Raw genomic sequence first — 17907 nt, 5'->3', positions numbered from 1 at the left:
CCTCCCTCTCACAAATGTCCTCCTACCCACTTAAATCACAGATGTTCATTTTAAAGCTCAGAGGATTGTGTTAATATTTAAACATGTTGATCAATGCAGGGACTGACTCAGTGAACTGAATTTCTTTGATGCATTTAAAAGCCCAGTTAAGCAAGAAGCTGAGTTTGAAACCAATAGACGTCGAGTGAAACAGTAGCAACGACAGAGCTGGAGAGTCACCATTTAATCATTACAGTGGAAGCAAAATTGAACAGCACAGTACAGTTGATGAAAACACTAAAAAAAGGGATATTACAATCAAATATGGCCACAGATTCTTTGGTTCTACAGGAGGAGTTTGGACAGGGCGTGAACAGAAGCACCTTAGCTCAAGCTGGAAGATAGTTGAACATGTAAGTCACTCTAGTCACTTGAACACTTGAGTGTCAGCTACAGGAAATAAATACAAATGAAATATACCACATTTGACGTGAATATTTGGTGGTCTTTTTTTATCTCATAGCACCCTGTTTGTTTTAAATAAATACAATAGAATATCACTATTTCTGTACAAATGGAATGTAATGCACATTTTCCCCAGTAAAAAAGCTTCATGAAATTATAAAAGAGACTAAAGAGAGTGAAGGAGGGGTGGAAAGTGAATACTACAACTTGTATACTTTGGTATAATTAGCACCTTGCCACACAGTTTCTGCATGCATTTAATTCACTGCTGTAGGAGAACAAAGATGGGAGAGGGCTCCCAGGTACATATTTAAACCCTGACGAGGTTCTGATAATCAGAAAACATGTTTTGGATTTAAAAAAAATCAAAGTACCCAGAAAGTGACTCAGTAAATGCTAGACTGGTGTGGGATGGAGACCCTCATAGCCTGATCCTTGATTTAAAGACCAATCAGCCGTTTAAAAGGCACAAGTAGCATGTAAGTACAACAGCATCAGGCGTAGCACAGCTTACAAAAACAATGGCTATTTAATTCCCTGACCAAGGTTTCCACACATCTTTATTTTGCCTCACTGCACGCAGCAAGTTTTGTCCTGCGTAACAAACCAACAATTCAAAGAGAGTTTCTGCTGCTCTCAAAGGAAACAGGTCTAACAAAGAATAACTCCTGCTTCTCACTGGACTCTACAATCCTTGCTGCATCACACCAGAAAGATTTTTCAACCATTAGTATGAGCTGTGAATCACATTTATAGAGTGTTTTTAATGACACTGAAAGATAATCATAAAGAGAAGCCGCTGTAACAAAAGAAAAACTTCAATCTAACAAGCATGGCATCCTTCGGTTGGTTCCCTCTTCATTCTGGGAGGAAACTGGTGGCTTTATTTCTTTGGTTCCTTTTGATACAATAAGAAAAGAGCTGTGAGTTAAAAAGTGTTTCCAATGTGAGCAACACGATTGACAAGTCACTGAGTGTTTACACACATGTCACAGAAATAGACAGCTAGATGACTGAGCCCGTAAAGAAGATTTGAACTGACCACTGGCCGTCATTTTACTTCCAAAGTTTGGCGCCTGCAGGTTTCTTTTAGGTTCATGAGTGGGAGTGCTGGCTTAGAGAAGAAAGTTGATTCAAAACATTCAATTCTCAATTGACTGAAGCATTTAACACCAAAGCTGTGAACCGAAACTAACTTTTCAAACCGTACGGATGCATTCAGCCTCATATGTTGCACCGCTCTTCAGTCTGAAAAGAGTGACTGTCAACCATGTTGCCCGCAGTGTGAACGTGAGATTAAAGAAATGCAGATAAAGTCCGAGTGTGACCCTTTTTTTTTAGAAGGAGGAAGCAGGAGGTAGAGCAAGTGGGATGAGTGGATAAAAAAAGGGGGAGACCGTGGGGAGGAGAGAGGAGTGAGAGGGGGATCGGAGACAAGGGGCTTCAGATGTCGCCGGCTTGTTCTCTGTCTCAGGCCGGCCTCTTTGGCTGCTGGTAAAACAACACTGTTTCATTCTTCAGAAACACTCTCTCCTGGCTTCTTTCTTCCTTTCTTGCTGTGGTGCGCCCAAACGATGATCTCCTCTCTGCGAGTTTTCATTTCTCTCCTCTTGACTTATTTTTGACGTCCATTATTGGTTGGGACGATGTTGAGTTTCCCAGGCACGTACTTGAGTGTGAGCGCTTGTTTGTCCCACAACCGCATCTGTGTATCTCAGTGTGTGTATGTGTGTGTGTTTTCATATCATTTACAAGTTAATTTACAAATTACTGGGCATGTATGTGTTTTTATATCAATGTGTCTCTAAGTGCATGTGTGTGAGTGTTTGTAGTGTTGTTCCGCTCAGGATGTGTGTGTTTTTAGCCTTGGAAACAGACAGGTCCCACTTCAAAGCCAAACTGCTGGTTGCTCTCCCCAAAGTCTGACACCTTAATATCCCGCAGAGGAAGATGCTCCACTTGTGGCGTGTTGATTTCCAGCACTGTCCTATCGAAGCCCTTACGATACTGCAGACAGAGACGGAGAGAGAGACACGTTTCAGAAACAGGAAGCATTTTCTTTAGGGTGGTAAGATTGTGAAGAATGAGGTCTACTCTTGTAAAAGTGTTTTTATGTTCACGTTATGTAACTGCATCAGAACTAGAGAAATATAGAAACTCATCACTGATGCACTTTAGATTAGGCTGCTTGATTTTTAAATGTCCATGATTAGACAGGTCAAACATTTAGAAGGTCGTTTCCACAGATGTATCCTTTAGGTGTAGCAGGGAGGTTTGGTTTATGTGTGTTAACTCACAGAGCAGCCGTCCACCAAGGCCTTGATGTAAGGGTTGGTCTCGTAGCTCAGATCCTCCTCGTTGGCGCCCTGGAAGTGCAGCGCTCTGTTGTAGCTGTTCTTGGCGCTTCGGTCGGCCCAGGCCACCGAGCGATGGCAGTGGTAGGTGAGGTTCTGGCGGGCCTGGATGCTCAGGAGACGCAGGAAGCCGAGCTGGACCACGCCCACAGGCTCGCCATTAGAGTCCACATAGGAGAACTGGGAGAGGATGAGGAAGAGGAGGTCATTAAGAGGATCAGAGGAAGTTAAGGTAAGAATGAAACTATAATCTTAAAGGTCACAGAAGGTCACAGAAGGTTACGGACCTTGCTGCCAGTGGAGAACTGACTGTACCAGGATCCTGGAGTCTCTTTGTCCCAGGAGCTCATCTTTACCTGAAAACATAATAACCACATCACATGTTAAGTTGAAGATGTTGATGTTTTTATTATTTAACAAATAAAACAAACAGGTTTTGTGGCTAAAATAAAATTTAACATCAACCTTGTTCAAGTGTTTGTGAACTTTATTCATGCTGAGATTTTCTTAGTTTGATTATTAATGTACAAAAACCACAATGTGAGGATGCAAAGAGTTTTTAGAAAGGGAGCAATCAGAGTCTTCAAATCTTCACCAACATCGAATGTTCCCACATCAGTTCAATGTTTTTAAAGTTGCACTCAGAGACTAACATGTCTTTTATTTTAAAGGATAATGAGGAGATTTTAAAGTGTTTGTGATATACTGACCGTATTGATGCTGGGATACAGGCATGTCTCTGCTCCATTAGTGAAATTACAGAAAACCTTGAAGGCATCCCTGGAGCAGCCCTGGTTGGGGTCAATCCAGTACTCTCCTGCAGGGGGGGCAGAGAAAGTAAAATGTAAATGTTAGAACTCTTAGGAATGGGGCGCTGGTTGGGCGAGGAGGTCAGAGGTTTGATTCCGACCTGTGGCTCCTTTCTCTCATGTCAGTCCCCACTCTCTCTCTTTCATATATGTTGATCAGCTTCATCGACATGTTGACTTGACGATGATCACCACACAAAGAACATTATCAAAACCTGATGCAGGGATTATTACGCTGAGCAGGCTTGTGGGTTGACTCCCTTACCGTCTTTGAGGTCTGGCTGGCTGAGGTGCAGGTCTTGGCAGGTGCGAGCAGGGCTGTCCTGGGTACCCAGTGGGAATCGCATGGTCTCTATCTCCTGTCGCAGTGAGTTGAGAGAGCCAAAGATCTCCTCCATGCCTTCACTGCCCATCAGGAACTCAGTGCCAGCGGCGTCGGATGCAGGCATGTCTGAGTCGCTCTCTGGGAGCAGCTGGCTGGCGTCGATGGAGCGCTTGGACTTGGGGCTCCTCTGGATGGGCAGGGGCTGGATGACCTCACCTGGTGGGCCCTTGGAAGCAAGTTTACATCTCAATAAATCGATTTAGAAACTGTAACGAGGTGAAATCACTGAGCAGTAGAGATGTAACGATACCTCAGGAGACAATCAAAGATACTAAGCAAGTGAAGATGTGGATAATGTGTCTGTTTTCAAAACCGCCTCTACATACTACTATTCAGTATGTACATCAGGTGTCACAAAGTGAAAAACATTCTGAGTCTTTTAAAAGCTTTCTGTGCATCAATGACAGAAAAACAGGCTGCAAATCTGCTATTTCAAGAGATTTTCTTTTTTGTGTTATACATGTGTTTTTTTAAATGTTGGATTTGTGGGGCTGTGGCTCAGTGGTAGAGTCGTCGTCTCTCAACCAGAAGCTCAGGGGTTCAATCACTACATCCTGCATCCACATGTCCGACGTGTCCTTGGGCAAGACACTTAATCCCAAATTGCTCCCACTGCTTGGTCGTCGGTGTGTGTGAATGGGATTAGTTACCTCTGATGGTCGCTGTAGATAGCAGCTGCTGCTTATAATATTTAGAAAGTCGGGATGAAATCCTATCCTGAACCCAATATGATGATTTGATCATATCTTGAGTTGAGTGAATCGTTACATCCATACTGAGCAGATTAGAATGTAATTGTCTTTCTTTTCACAAAGAGTGCATGAGTACTTACAGGAGGTCCAGGAGGTCCTTGTACTCCCTTTTCTCCCTTAGGACCAGATCCTCCCTAAACGCAGCAGAGAGGGGAAAGATTTAAGAGCAAATACAGAATCAGATCAGATTTGATGTAGGAGTCAGGAACAATCTCATTCTGTTTGTGAGGTACAAACGCTGTTGAAGAATACTCACAGAAGAACCCTTGGCTCCTTTAACACCTTGAGGACCCTGTAAACGAGGTGAGCCTTTAGTTTGGTGACCATGACATGCGTAGTGTTTTGCTGCATTGCATTGGTACTTTATTAAATCTGGGGAACTAAGTGAAGTGGAAGAACAAAGAGAGATAGCATGTTCACAAGACAAACAGGACTACTCACTGGCAGACCAGCAGGACCAGCAGGGCCGAGGGGTCCAGTTCCTCCAGCCATTCCCTGAAACAAAACCGGAGACATGTTCAACATGACAATAGTTTACAAACATGTTTATTATAATGAAATTCAACAGTTTCCACTGCAATGCTGTAAGAAACTCCACTGTCACTTAGCCTCTGTGCTTTTACATTTCACCTGCAACAGCGTAATATTGGTGTCCCAGTGTGGAGTTTTACGTTGCATTACGATGATGCAGCAGGAGGGACAACATGTAAACAAACAGCTTTAACATTCATACACACACACACACACACACACACACACACACACACACCTCTGTCTCTATCTCCAGCACACCAGTAGAACTACTTTACCAAAACTGTGGCTCTGTGATTTCTTTGTGAAGGGTAAATAGGAGATAACATTCCCATCTTTAACAGGCGATGTAAAAGAGGTTTATCATTTTGTTGAGCTGCTTTTCTGAAGGTTTTAAAAGAAGTGCGACTTACAGACTCTCCTTTTGGTCCGGAGGTTCCATGAGGGCCAGGCATACCTCTGTCTCCCTTCTCTCCCTGCTCTCCTGGGGGGCCAATGAGACCGATAAGACCTGGGTGTCCTTTCTCTCCCTTGGAACCGGGTTCTCCACGCAGGCCAGGCAAACCAGGAGGTCCCTGCAAGAGGAGAAGGAGAGAAAGAAGAGGAGAGGAGGAAACAGCGGTGAGGTTGTTGGTGAGACAAAAGGAGAGATAAGAGACAAAGTTAGAGGTTTGAAAGAAACAGCAGCTGGAGAACGGACATCTGTTTGATCAACTTCTCTTTACTGAACGCACTGTGAGAGTGCAGAGTGCAAATAGAAAAGGAAATAAAAGGCATTGTTATCTTACGAGAGGTCCAGGTGGTCCTTTCTGTCCAGAAGGTCCAGGAGATCCTTGCTCACCCTGAAACATATTTAGAAACACAGTTAGGAGGACATGGCCAGCCAACACACCATGCAGTCACTATCACAACCTTTACTGACCACTGATCCTGGAAGTCCTCGGAGACCCTCTGTTCCTGGTTTTCCTGGTACACCCTGGGGACCAACAGGTCCAGTTTTTCCTGGGGGTCCAACAGCACCTGTTTCTCCCTGTAAACAATGATGATGAGAATTATAATAAAACATGTTTTTAGTACTGTCACAGTATTAATAAAGCAGCACAGCAACATAACAACATAATAAATTAAACTTCAATATCATTTCACAAAACAAGATCAAAGTAGAGATTTATAACAGGATCATTAAAGCGAACTATCACCAATTTACATTTTTCATATAGAACCACAGGGAGTGAGAATACACTATAAAGCTCTAAACTCACCTTGGTTCCCTTCTCTCCCTGACGTCCCTCTGGTCCTCTCGTTCCAGCAGGACCCTGGCAGGTGAAACATGTAACACAGCTTCAACAAATGCAGATTATGAAACATGTTTTCAGGAGCAGTCTGCCTGAGATCTTCTAGACATGTTCAGGATTATTATGTGGAAATGTTTTATTACTGTAGCGCTGCTGCCACACATGTTCTTCTAATCAACAACGTGTACAACAGAGCATAATGTTAAGAAATGGTCCATTCATTTAAGATTTGTTCACCGCACTTATTGAACACCTATAATTAGATACAGGCTGAAGTGAGTGTCATCTCCTCTTTGTCAATTCTGTTCATGAGGTTGTAAAGGTTCTGGAGGAGCCATGTTTATGAAGTGCAGAACACAAATAGTTCCAGCAGGTGTCGCCTTGTGGTTAAGATGATAATCTATGAAGGTAGGAACTTTCACTGAGGTATCAGGTGTTGCTAGACGGGGAGTAAATACACTTCTTTGACCGCTGTACACTATGAGGTGACAGAGTGAATCTGAATTGAAATGTCTGGATTATTGTTTGAACATCACACATATGACATTAATTAAGACAACGATGGAATGACAAATAAATATTCCATAGAAGAAGAAGATATTGGACTGTCTTATTTCGCAATCTTACGCTCAGGATCGAAGCCGGCAAGCGCCTCAATTAATGAACTAAACTAGCCCGTCTATGTAGATCCTCAGTGGCTTTAAGTTTAAGCTGCTAAAGGTTCTTTTACACATATGAGACAAAAACAGCTCCTCCTTACTTTTAAAAAAAATAAAAAATTATTTATACATTTTCAGTTTTATAAACAAACAGCACAGCAACAAAAAGACAAAGAGGAATTAGAAAAATAAGAAACATAGGGCAGTGCGAAAATAAAGCAAAACAACAACAAAGACATGCTCTTATAGGATATCTTACAATACAGTAAGTCAACATTTTTTTTAAAAGAATCAGCGCCAACTGTTAAGAGATCACGGTGTGTCTCATTGGCCTAGGACAGTATAAGTACATGGTTTCTAGACATATAAGTAGTGTGGACAACTGTTTGCACAAACGTATACAAGCAGAATAAAACTTTAGGTTGTCTTTGATAAGTAAGACAAGAATGGTTCCCCATTTTATCAAAGGTTGTAGAGCTGAGAGAGACACTATATGGGACCCTCTCCATATGTAACAGGTTAGTCATTTCTTCTAGCCAGGTCCTAAAAAAGGGTATATCTCCACTCTTCCAGAGAGACAGAATATTCCTCTTCACAACAACCATGCCGTAGTGTAATGTCTTTTGTTGTAGATGAGACAAGTTTAATGAATGTTGAATTCCGCCAAAAATGGCTGTAAAAGGATCTGGTGTAATGTCAAAGTTGTACATTTCAGAGAAGCAATTAAAAATATCTGACCAGAACTTATTTAGTTTAGGGCAAGACCAGAATAGGTGACCCAGAGTGCCCTCAGCTGATTTACACTTTGGACAGGTTGGAGAAACAGACGGATAAAAGGAGTGCAATTTGGTGCAGGAATAATGAAGCCTATGAAGTATTTTAAATTGAATAAGTTGGTGTCTGGAGTTTATAGAACAACTATAAATGTTTTTAAAGTAGGTTTCCCAGGTCTCGTGACCAACTGATACACAAAGATCTTTTTAGGTGCTGTGTGGAAACAGGGTTATGTGCTGTGATAAGATCTACAAATCTGGAGATTAATCGTTTTGAGTCAGGACTCTGGTTTATAAGATTATAAAGTTCGCTTGGGGTTGGCATTGACTGAAAGTTTGAAATATTTGTGCGGATGTAGTCTCTAATCTGGAGAAAATGGAAGAAATGCGAATCTGGCAGTGTATATTTTTCTTTTAACTGTAGAAAGGTGGCAAAAGTGTTATTAACATAAAGGTCTGCAATGGTGATGATGCCTTTATTCCACCAGAGTCTGAAAGTATTATCTGTGATTGAGGGAGGGAAGGCATGGTTGCAGCAAACAGGTGTATAAGCAGAAGTTTCAGGTCATTTAAATGATTTCCGTATTTGATACCAAATTCTCAAAGAGTTTGTGATTCTAAAGTTATTGCCCGTAATAGTTGCAGGGGATCTGGTTTGTGAAAATAGAAGAGCGGGGAGGGAGGTTTTCAAAAGATCCTGTTCAATTGCCAGCCATGAAGGGGTTGAGGGGGTGACTTTACCTGGATAAGCATCTTTCCAGTACATCAGTGCTCTAGAGTTTGCAGCCCAATCATAGTACCGAAAGTCAGGGAGACCAAGGCCACCTGCAGACTTTGACTTAGTGATATGCTTTTTAGAGATACGATGTGCTTTGAAACCCCATACGAAAGGCAACATCAAGGAATCTAGTAGCTTGAAAAAGGCTTTGGGCACGAATATAGGTACATTTTGAAAGAGGTGAAGAAACGTAGGGAGTGCCATCATTTTGATTGCATTTACTCGACCTAACATAGACAGCGGTAGCAGTCTCCAGGACTCAATGTTGGTGTAGGAGCCTTATTGCTCATCATGTTACATTTATGGATGCATGTAATACTTTTTGTTCATTGGATCTGGGAGGGGGAGGGGCTTAGTTCAGACTAGTAGAGAGTGGAGCCACACAGTCTTTTGACCTCTCTCTCCTCATCTCTCTTTTTGTATAGTTTTGGACTAACCTGTATCTGTTTTTTGTTTATTTATGTTTAAGTAAACATTTAAACTTTGATCATTTGGTCCCGTGGATTTTTTGGATGAAAATGACTGAAGAGAGGAGTTCTGGGAGCGTCAAGCTACGGCTTCATTCAGTGGATACCTACAGTTGGCTTTGAGTCTCTCTATCATGTTCAAATAATTCAGTTTATAAATTAATTTAGGGCCTTTAGGGATATCAACTCCTAAGTACTAGATTTTGTCCGTGGCAATGCGAAACGGCAGATTTTTCAAAATTGGGTGCATATATGTTCAATAACGTTACCTGCAGGCTGCCGAGACAGAATGTGACCAGTGACTCTTAAGGTAGCTGCCATTTGGATCTGAAATGGTTGAAATGTGCTCAAATGGGATATTTCGACGGATTAATATGGCTACACCTCTAGCTTTAGAAGAAAAGGTTGACTGATATATCTGTGATATCCACCTGCATTTTAACCTCCATTGCTCCGTGTGTTTGATATGAGTTTCTTGGATAAACATAATGTCTCCAGATAAAGATTTGAAATGGGAAAAAACCTTGCCTCTCTTTAAGTTAGTTCCAAGGCCTCTGACATTCCAGGTCAATGAGGTCAAACTGCCACCTTGTGGCGAAACGGATGAACTACTGATAACCATGAAAGCATTGTTTATATTGAGACAGTGTTGTTATATAGTCAACATAACGGTTCTGATGACGCAGTGTAGAAAGAGCGAACAAAACAAAACACAATATATAGTATTGTATACATACAGTGAACCCTCCTCCCCCCATCCACTTCCCCAAACGAAGAGGCACTTGGATCCCCTCATAAACACTGAGAGACAACTAAACCCTGTAGGAAAGAGTCTTAAGAGACAGTCAGCCAATAATAACATGGTGTACATGACTGGTGGAGTTTCTGACCTGCTCCGTCAGCCCTCACATGTCTGAAACACTCATTAAAATAGGCAGAGAACAAAACTCGGAACTGTTTTACTGTCTTGTGGAAGCAGATAAACCCAGAGGCAGATGTTGGTCTGAGAGCAGCATCGAGCTGAAACGGAGGCTCCAACAGATCACGGGGTGGCAGCAGGTGTAATAAACCTGTCGATGAAAGCCTCGGCATCTGCAGGCTTCTGAAATAGTTTCTGTTCGCCGTTGAAAGTGAAGATCAGACCGTGTTTAATTCCTGCCTCGCTCGGCGTTGTTCAGAAATCTCGGGTGAGAAGTCGGGAAACACACTGATCCGGACTCCATGAAAAGACAAAGGAGATTGCAGGCGGGCAAGCTTCACAATTTCTTCCTTCTCTGGAAAGTGGTGAATTTTGGCGATCATGGTGCGTGGACGTGAAGGTGACGACTGTGTGCCAATACGGTGTGCCCGGTCCACTTTCAGACTGCTGGGGAAATGATTTGCCCCGAGAAGTTTTGGAAGAAACTCCGCGATGACCTGCGTCGGGTTGCCTTTCTCCACCTTTTCAGGTAAGCCGGTGATTTGAATATTGGAGCGTCTGGATCTGCTCTCATGGTCGGTCAGCTTGCGCTTCATGGCAGTGTTGTTCTCCATCAACTCCTCTCACCGTTCCTCGAGGTCTGTTATGCGGGTCTCATGGTCAGTTGCAGACCCTTCCAGGTCCATCCTCACCATCCTTCTTGGAGGCAGATTTTGGATTTAAGGGTTTCCCCTTGGTGACACTTCTTCCAGAGCTGTTCATTTTTGAGAAATCTAGATGAAAGTGTGAATTATAAGCAACTTTTTAGCGATGTGACAGAGCTCCACAGAAAGCGACTAATCCACGCAGTGCTCACTAGCGCCCCCCAGCTCCTCCTTACTTTAACTCTCTGATCCAGGTCTACACTCCCTCTTTAACTTTTCTACAACACAGTTAAAACGAATTATATTCAACCCAAATATTTGATTAAAGTCTTAAAACTACACTTTGTTAAATATACAACTATGGTTATTAGTTATTTGTCAGAGCAGTTAGACTTTGTCAGTGTTAGCAGAGAAATACATGAACAAAGTTTTATCCATAAACTGTAAATAAATATGAGACATCCAGAAGAAATCAATATTACAAAGCATACAGTTCATGTTACTGTTCTGACAAAAAGAGGAATGTCTGTATTTACTGATGTCAACAGCGATGAGGTGAACATGACAACTGAACAAATAATTATTTAGTATTTATTATAAGACATTTGTTTTCTATAGAACCTGTGAAGTCATGGAGTCTGTGGACAGTGTCAGCTTCACACCAAAAACTTTAAGTATTAGAAAAAATAGTGTTTAAGACTGGCATCTATTATTATGAGCTGCAGCTACCTTGTTCAATATTATTCCTGCAGATGAGGCTCATAACAAAAAAACAGCCTGAGCTGTCACATGTAGTTAACTGTACATTTTGTCTGAGGCATTAATTGAACACCTTTGTATTTCTCCTATAGACACAGTGTGGATTATTGGTGACTGGTCCATCGAGGTGCCCAGAGAGCTGCAGAGACAGAGGAAGAAACCTGAGCTTCAACAACATCTGCATTTGTTGGTTCTTCTGGGGTGGACTTCAGTTGCTTCTCTTCAACAGCTCGCTGTGAGGGAGGTCTCCCCCGGATGGCCTGAGTGATGTCACCCACAGGCTGAGAGCTGAGGCGGGTTTTAAACCTCCTGACAAACCGTTACACCGCACCCACCTGTCAAGCTGGTCAGCTACACACCTTATTGTGAATAACTCTTATCCTTCATCAAATCAAAACTGATGAGTCATCAAACCATTCTTCCACATAGGCTTCATTTTTCGAGACCGGAGGTTGCCCCTTGGATCCAACCTTCACAACAGGGTCCTAAGTCTCTAACTAGACTCTTCTCCTCTGTCGCCCCCTACTGGTGAAAGGAACTAAACTCCATTTGATCTGCAGAGTCCCTCTGCACCTTTAAGAAAAAGCTAAAGACCCAGCTCTTTATGACCACCTACCACCTTAATGATATTATTGATGATGATGGTTTTGCTTGATAATGATGATGAAGATATTTAGGATAGTTTTGATGCTGATTAGATCTCTGAAGAACAGCTGTCGATGTTGTGCTCTGCCTCTGGAGTGATATTTTTGGATAGTATAGCGGCTAAGCCTAAAACTTAAAGCCACTGAGGATCTACATAGACGGACTAATCTAGCCTATTAATTGAGGCGCTTGACGGCTTCGATCCTGAGCGTAAGAATTCGAAATAAGACAGACATGTCTTCTTCGTTTAGGAATATTTATTTCTCATTCCATCATTGTCTTGATTACTGTCACGAAACATCGCCTGTATGTCACCCATGACTGCAACTGGTTCTTGCCTGAATCTTATGAGGACCCCTAGCAAGGTGCTAGTGAGATTGGGACCTTGCAAGAGTTGATGGTTCAAAGATGTCGCTTTGAACGTTGCACCACAGTCGAACATCACTCGCAGAGTCCTCTTCTTTGGGTGATATACACCGTGGTGGGGAATATACCACACCTTGCCACTGCTACAATCCAAATGATGTGTAGCTGGCTCTGCATAGCCTTTACTCATCAACTCATTGAGGCATGTTTTATATTCTTCATGGTACTGTTTGTTGTTCAAAAGCTTCCTTTTCAGACCAAGTAACCTTTGCTTCACCACCGGAAAGTTGTTGGGCAGGGACAGGCTGTCTTTCTTAAAGGGAAACTTCAGGCTGTAGTGACCGTCCTCCAGAGCTGCTGACTTTTCCACTCTCCATGAATTTGATGTCCTCCCTTGAGAGCCCATTTTCTTCTGTAGCCTTCTCACTGAAGGCAAGGAATGCTAGAAGTCCCACTAAGAAGCAACATGCAGAGTAAAACTTTTCACGCATTTTGTTATTGACACTATTGTAAATTTTTACATTTTTGTTTGTGGACTTGGTTGAACTGAGAGTTTGTGTGTGTGAGACAGTGCACACAATGTTCCTTGTTGACAGTGACCGGCCTGTGGTCTTAGTTAGTTTTAAGTCCATTTTTGTCAATATCATGTTGGTGTGTGACATATACAGTAAATGTGGCTGAGCAGAGGTATGTGAGTGTGTGTGTGTGTGTGTGTGTGTGTGTGTGTGTGTGTGTGTGTGTGTGTGAGGGTGTGTGTGTGTGTGTCTCTGTGTGAGGGTGTGTGTGTGTCTCTGTGTGAGGGTGTGTGTGTGTGAGGGTGTGTGTGTGTGTGTGTGTGTGAGTGTGTGTGTGTGTGTGTGTCTCTGTGTGAGGGTGTGTGTGTGTGTGTGTGTGTGTGTGTGTGTCTCTGTGTGAGGGTGTGTGTGTGTGAGGGTGTGTGTGTGAGGGTGTGTGTGTGTGTGTGTGTGTGTGTGTGTGTGTGTCTCTGTGTGAGGGTGTGTGTGTGTGTGTGTGTCTCTGTGTGAGGTGTGTGTGTGTGTGTGTGTGTGTGTGTGTGTGTGTGTGTGTGTCTCTGTGTGAGTGTGTGTGAAGGTGTGTGTGTGAGTGTCAAGGCTATTGTTATTTTTTTTATTTTAAATCTGTGTGTTTGAGAGAGAAATAGAGAAGAACGTGGAGGAGGAGAGTGAGGCAGAGAGCAGAAGAGAGGTGAAGGGACAGGGCGATGTTTATGTGTGCCTGTGTGTATGATGTGGCTCTTTGCAGTAAGACAGTAAAACATGTGGCTCTTAGTCTCTGACTGGTTGGCCACCCCTGCTCCAGAGCGTGCATTTCCTTTAAAGCTTCCACATGAGCCAACAGTGCAGCTCGATCAGCCTCGGCTTTAATTCTTGCAGAGGAAGCTGTGCTTGACTTTCCACTGGATGAGCTTTTTCTGCTTGAGTATTTGCAAGAAACATTTGAAACACTGTCCTCGGGATTAGGTTATTGTTTATTGTTTACGGTCTGCTTGTTCCTGGTGGTGGGTGTGTTCACCGGAAATCTCGTGGTGATGGCAGTGATTATATGAGCCGCACTCACCTGTTCACCTGGTTTTTGGCTTGGATGGAGAGAGGGGGTGAGCGTGGGAAGAGACAGTTTCTGTTGACCGCCACACTACACTGCACTGCGATCACAAGTTGATTTGATGACCCGATAACTGCGTTTGTAGTATCTTGTTTTGTTTTTGGAAGAATAAATGACTAAAGCATCTTGGATCTGGAAGTCATTTATAACGACAGCGCGTCACAGCTTCACTCCCGTGTTTAGTCCCTCACAGCAAACTTTTTTATACCACCCACCTTTTGATGTCAGCAATACATTCATCATTAAACATCATTTTTGCTTTAAACCAGGTTTCATGCCTTTCCTTTTCATCAGCAGGTAACACACACAACACAGACCCATGAATACCTTTTACTTCATCACACAAATTGACAAGCTCATTATAAACACGTTGCACCTCTGATTTGTTATCATCTTTTTGCACATTTGCTCTTAATTTTCTAGCCTTGTTTAGCTCAGCTTTTCTTTCACTTTGCAACATTTCCAACCTTTCAGCAAAGGCCTTAGGAGTTACCTTTACAGCATGTTTTTGTTTATCAACACCTGAAGTGTTCGTTTCCACTGATTGCGCAATAGCCTCAGCGGGGCTGTCAACGTCATTAACGCGCGTATCCATTGTTCACAGTCAGCTCGCAACACGCAAACAAAGTCAATCGTCCTGTGGCTTCGACCACCAATGCATTGGAACCTTTACAGGTTTGTAGCGATCGCTGTGCACACAAAATATGAATGGCCATTCATTAGTAGCGCTACACGTAGCCTACCTCACGTTGGGCGCCTGGATGATCCCGATGCAAACTCCTCTGCGTGAAGATCAGCTCCTGAAATCCTCCCACAGGCACAGTCACTCGAACCGAGAGAAGCGATCTGCTTATCGGCCCTGAACCTCTGCAGGCAATGGTGTTGTAGCCGGCGTCCTCTCGCCGAAAGATGGATGCTGCGGCCGGCTGGCTCCGGTGTTTACACCCGGCTTGTAGTTTCCGATTTCCAGCGTCCTGTCAGCTGGAAACGACGAGCAATGATCCACTTGATTTCCGTCGTGGTGAAGCTCTTCAAGCGTCATTAACAACTTATTTGACTTGAATATAGCGGCTAAGCCTAAACTTAAAGCCACTGAGGATCTACATAGACGGACTAATCTAGTTTATTAATTGAGCCGCTTGCCGGCTTCGATCCTGAGCGTAAGCATTCAAAATAAGACAGTCCAATATCTTCTTTGTTTAGGAATATTTATTTCTCATTCCATCAATGTCTTGATTACTGTCACATGTGAACTGTTCAAACAATAATCCAGACATTTCAATTCAGATTCACTCTGTCACCTCATAGTGTACAGCGGTCAAAAAAGTGTATTTACTCCCCGTCTAGCAACACCTGACACCTCAGTGAAAGTTCCTACCTTCATAGATTATCATCTTAACCACAAGGCGACACCTGCTGGAACTATTTGTGTTCTGCACTTCACAAACATGGCTCCTCCAGATAGGTAGTCGAATTTAAATCAGGAGAGACGAGTGAATTAAGAAAAAAATGATTTATTATAATGGATAAGATGGAAATGTGACTTGACAGAAATACTTTGGAGCTTGGACTCTATGGGGGTGATTGATGTTTGAAGAATAACAATTCTGAGTGTTGACAGAATAAATCCCCTGATGGAGTCCAGACCCTGGTGGTGCTGAAGCTGAGGACATGATGAGACCGGATGGGTGAAGAGTTGATGGATGATGATTCTGTGAAAACGGGCGGTGATGGGGAGGTGGAGGGGCGCACGAAACATCAACATGAAGGAACTAAAGGCAGAGAAAGAATCACATTTAAAAGAGAGCAGAACGATGATAGGCTGACAATGAAGGAGGAACGCCATGCCATTGGTTAGATGAGTACCGCTGACGAGACAGCTGATTATCCAATGACAGCTGGAGAATAACAGGGGAAACGTGAGCGAGCGTGCAAAAAGGGAAGAATGAGAGAAAGACCCGATCGTGAAGGCAAATATAAAGTCTTCCTGACTGAACTTACACCAGAGCTTCATATCAGAGACCAACATGTTTTTAATGTTTGGCAGGGAAAACAAGTTTTTAACAACAGAAAAAGACTGAAAGAAAATCTGCAGTACCATTTTCTTTTTTATGTGAAAAGATTTTTTTTAACAATTTATTTTATTATCATTTATGGAAAACACACACAGCTCTTCATATCTGGAAATCTGCTCCTCATTTATTCAGACACTTTATGTGAAATCACAAGAAGACACACACTTTGAATGTTTAAAGGCTTTATTGAAACACTAAATCTATATTTACAGACAGCTTCACAGAGAAACATTCAACATCCCACCAACCATTCAAGATCTTAACTCAAATAAAACTAACAACTTTTCTTTTCATCACATCAATGTGTGATCAGCTAAAGCATTTAAACTTGATTTAAAAATATATATCACAGAAGAAAAAACAACATAGTCCTGATTACTAATGAAAAACCTTAAAACACAAACATTATAAATCTCTTGAGCCTCGTTTAAATCAACACACTTCATTACTTATGCAGAAATAAACAGTACTGAGGAGCTGGTGAATGGAGGCTATGGTCCTACAAGCGGGCGGACCAGGTTCAAATCCGACCTCTGGCTCCTTTCCTGCACGTCATTCCCTGCTCTCTCTCTCTCCCTGATTTCAGACTCTATCCTCTGTCCTATCTCTACAGTAAAGGTACCAAAAGCCCAAAAATAAATCTTAAAAAAAATAAATAAGCGAAACTATTTACACAACTGGAAAACAAAATGTTTAATGTTTGTATTGTGTGTGTGTGTGTGTGTGTGTGTGTGTGTGTGTGTGTGTGTGTGTGTGTGTGTGTGTGTGTGTGTGTGTGTGTGTGTGTGCATAGGGCCTGGCATCACTGATACAACATATCATGGTGTATGTTACTGCTATGTTTTCTACATGTTGGATTTAGTTATACTTTAAAGATGGAGTACTTTGACAAAAAGCTGTATCAAATAAATCATGAGAAAACTGGAGCTCAGTTCATCATTAGATAATAAAAAGAAAAACATCTTCATCGACACTTAAAGACGCTCAGGGGGCCAAATTCTCAACGCTCAATTGTGTTTCTTTTCTCCGAGTGGTCGAACACAACAAGAGACCAACAGCAGGGCTTTCTCACAATCTTCAATAAAACATCCTCTGGTTGATGTTTCTGTATTTTACAGCCACACATCATCATGATGTCGGACACTATGAGTATGGATCAGTTACTGGGGAGGTTTATCTGAGGTGTGTGTGTGCGTGTGTGTGTGTGTGTGTGTGTGTGTGTGTGTGTGTGTGTCTTTATTAACGTATTTATCACCAACATTTGTTTTAGCACAAAGCTCCGAACACCAGAAGTATAAAAATCCAACTATGATGGATTTTAGATCAACACACAAATCTTTCTTCAACACATGAAGAGCGGCGTGATGCCGTCATAGATTCATCTTCTGATTCTCTTCTCTCCAGGTGACAAAAAATAAATCATCAAGTTTTCATTTAAATTTATTTAAGCGTCTTTTATCAGCGGAAAAGCTTTTTATATTTGAAACTAACGTCACCAAACAACCCTAAAGAAGATTTGTAAAGCATTTGTCAACTCTTTTTCAAACTTGTTTTCTTTGTATTTCAAAGATTTAAATTTAAATTCCCAACTCTAATCACTTCCTGTCTGATACGATGAGAGCCAATGAA

The 17907-nt window shown here is 42.2% G+C and overlaps 1 protein-coding gene and 1 long non-coding RNA gene across 2 annotated transcripts in view; one reads left to right on the top strand and one right to left on the bottom strand.

The window, feature by feature from the left end:
* Positions 1 to 208: 208 nt before the first annotated feature.
* Positions 209 to 17907, bottom strand: part of LOC110004705 (collagen alpha-2(XI) chain-like) — a 105304-nt gene continuing 87605 nt past the window's right edge. Inside the window, exons 30-41 of the mRNA XM_065948393.1 lie at positions 6538 to 6591; positions 6198 to 6305; positions 6064 to 6117; positions 5689 to 5850; positions 5186 to 5239; positions 5001 to 5036; positions 4825 to 4878; positions 3873 to 4158; positions 3509 to 3615; positions 3086 to 3154; positions 2742 to 2978; positions 209 to 2451 (exon numbers count right to left, since the gene is read on the bottom strand). Of these exons, the coding sequence (XP_065804465.1) occupies positions 2305 to 2451; positions 2742 to 2978; positions 3086 to 3154; positions 3509 to 3615; positions 3873 to 4158; positions 4825 to 4878; positions 5001 to 5036; positions 5186 to 5239; positions 5689 to 5850; positions 6064 to 6117; positions 6198 to 6305; positions 6538 to 6591 (1368 nt within the window). The 3' untranslated portion in view covers positions 209 to 2304. The remainder of the gene's footprint in view (positions 2452 to 2741; positions 2979 to 3085; positions 3155 to 3508; positions 3616 to 3872; positions 4159 to 4824; positions 4879 to 5000; positions 5037 to 5185; positions 5240 to 5688; positions 5851 to 6063; positions 6118 to 6197; positions 6306 to 6537; positions 6592 to 17907) is intronic.
* On the top strand, positions 10201 to 12484 carry LOC136177087 (uncharacterized). The gene is made up of 2 exons (XR_010664746.1): positions 10201 to 10695; positions 11662 to 12484. It is a non-coding gene; the product is annotated as an uncharacterized lncRNA (long non-coding RNA).

This window comes from Labrus bergylta, chromosome 19, assembly GCF_963930695.1.
Source record: "Labrus bergylta chromosome 19, fLabBer1.1, whole genome shotgun sequence".
In the NCBI taxonomy this organism is placed as follows: Eukaryota; Metazoa; Chordata; class Actinopteri; order Labriformes; family Labridae; genus Labrus; species Labrus bergylta.
This window is presented reverse-complemented; position numbering and strand designations above follow the sequence as displayed.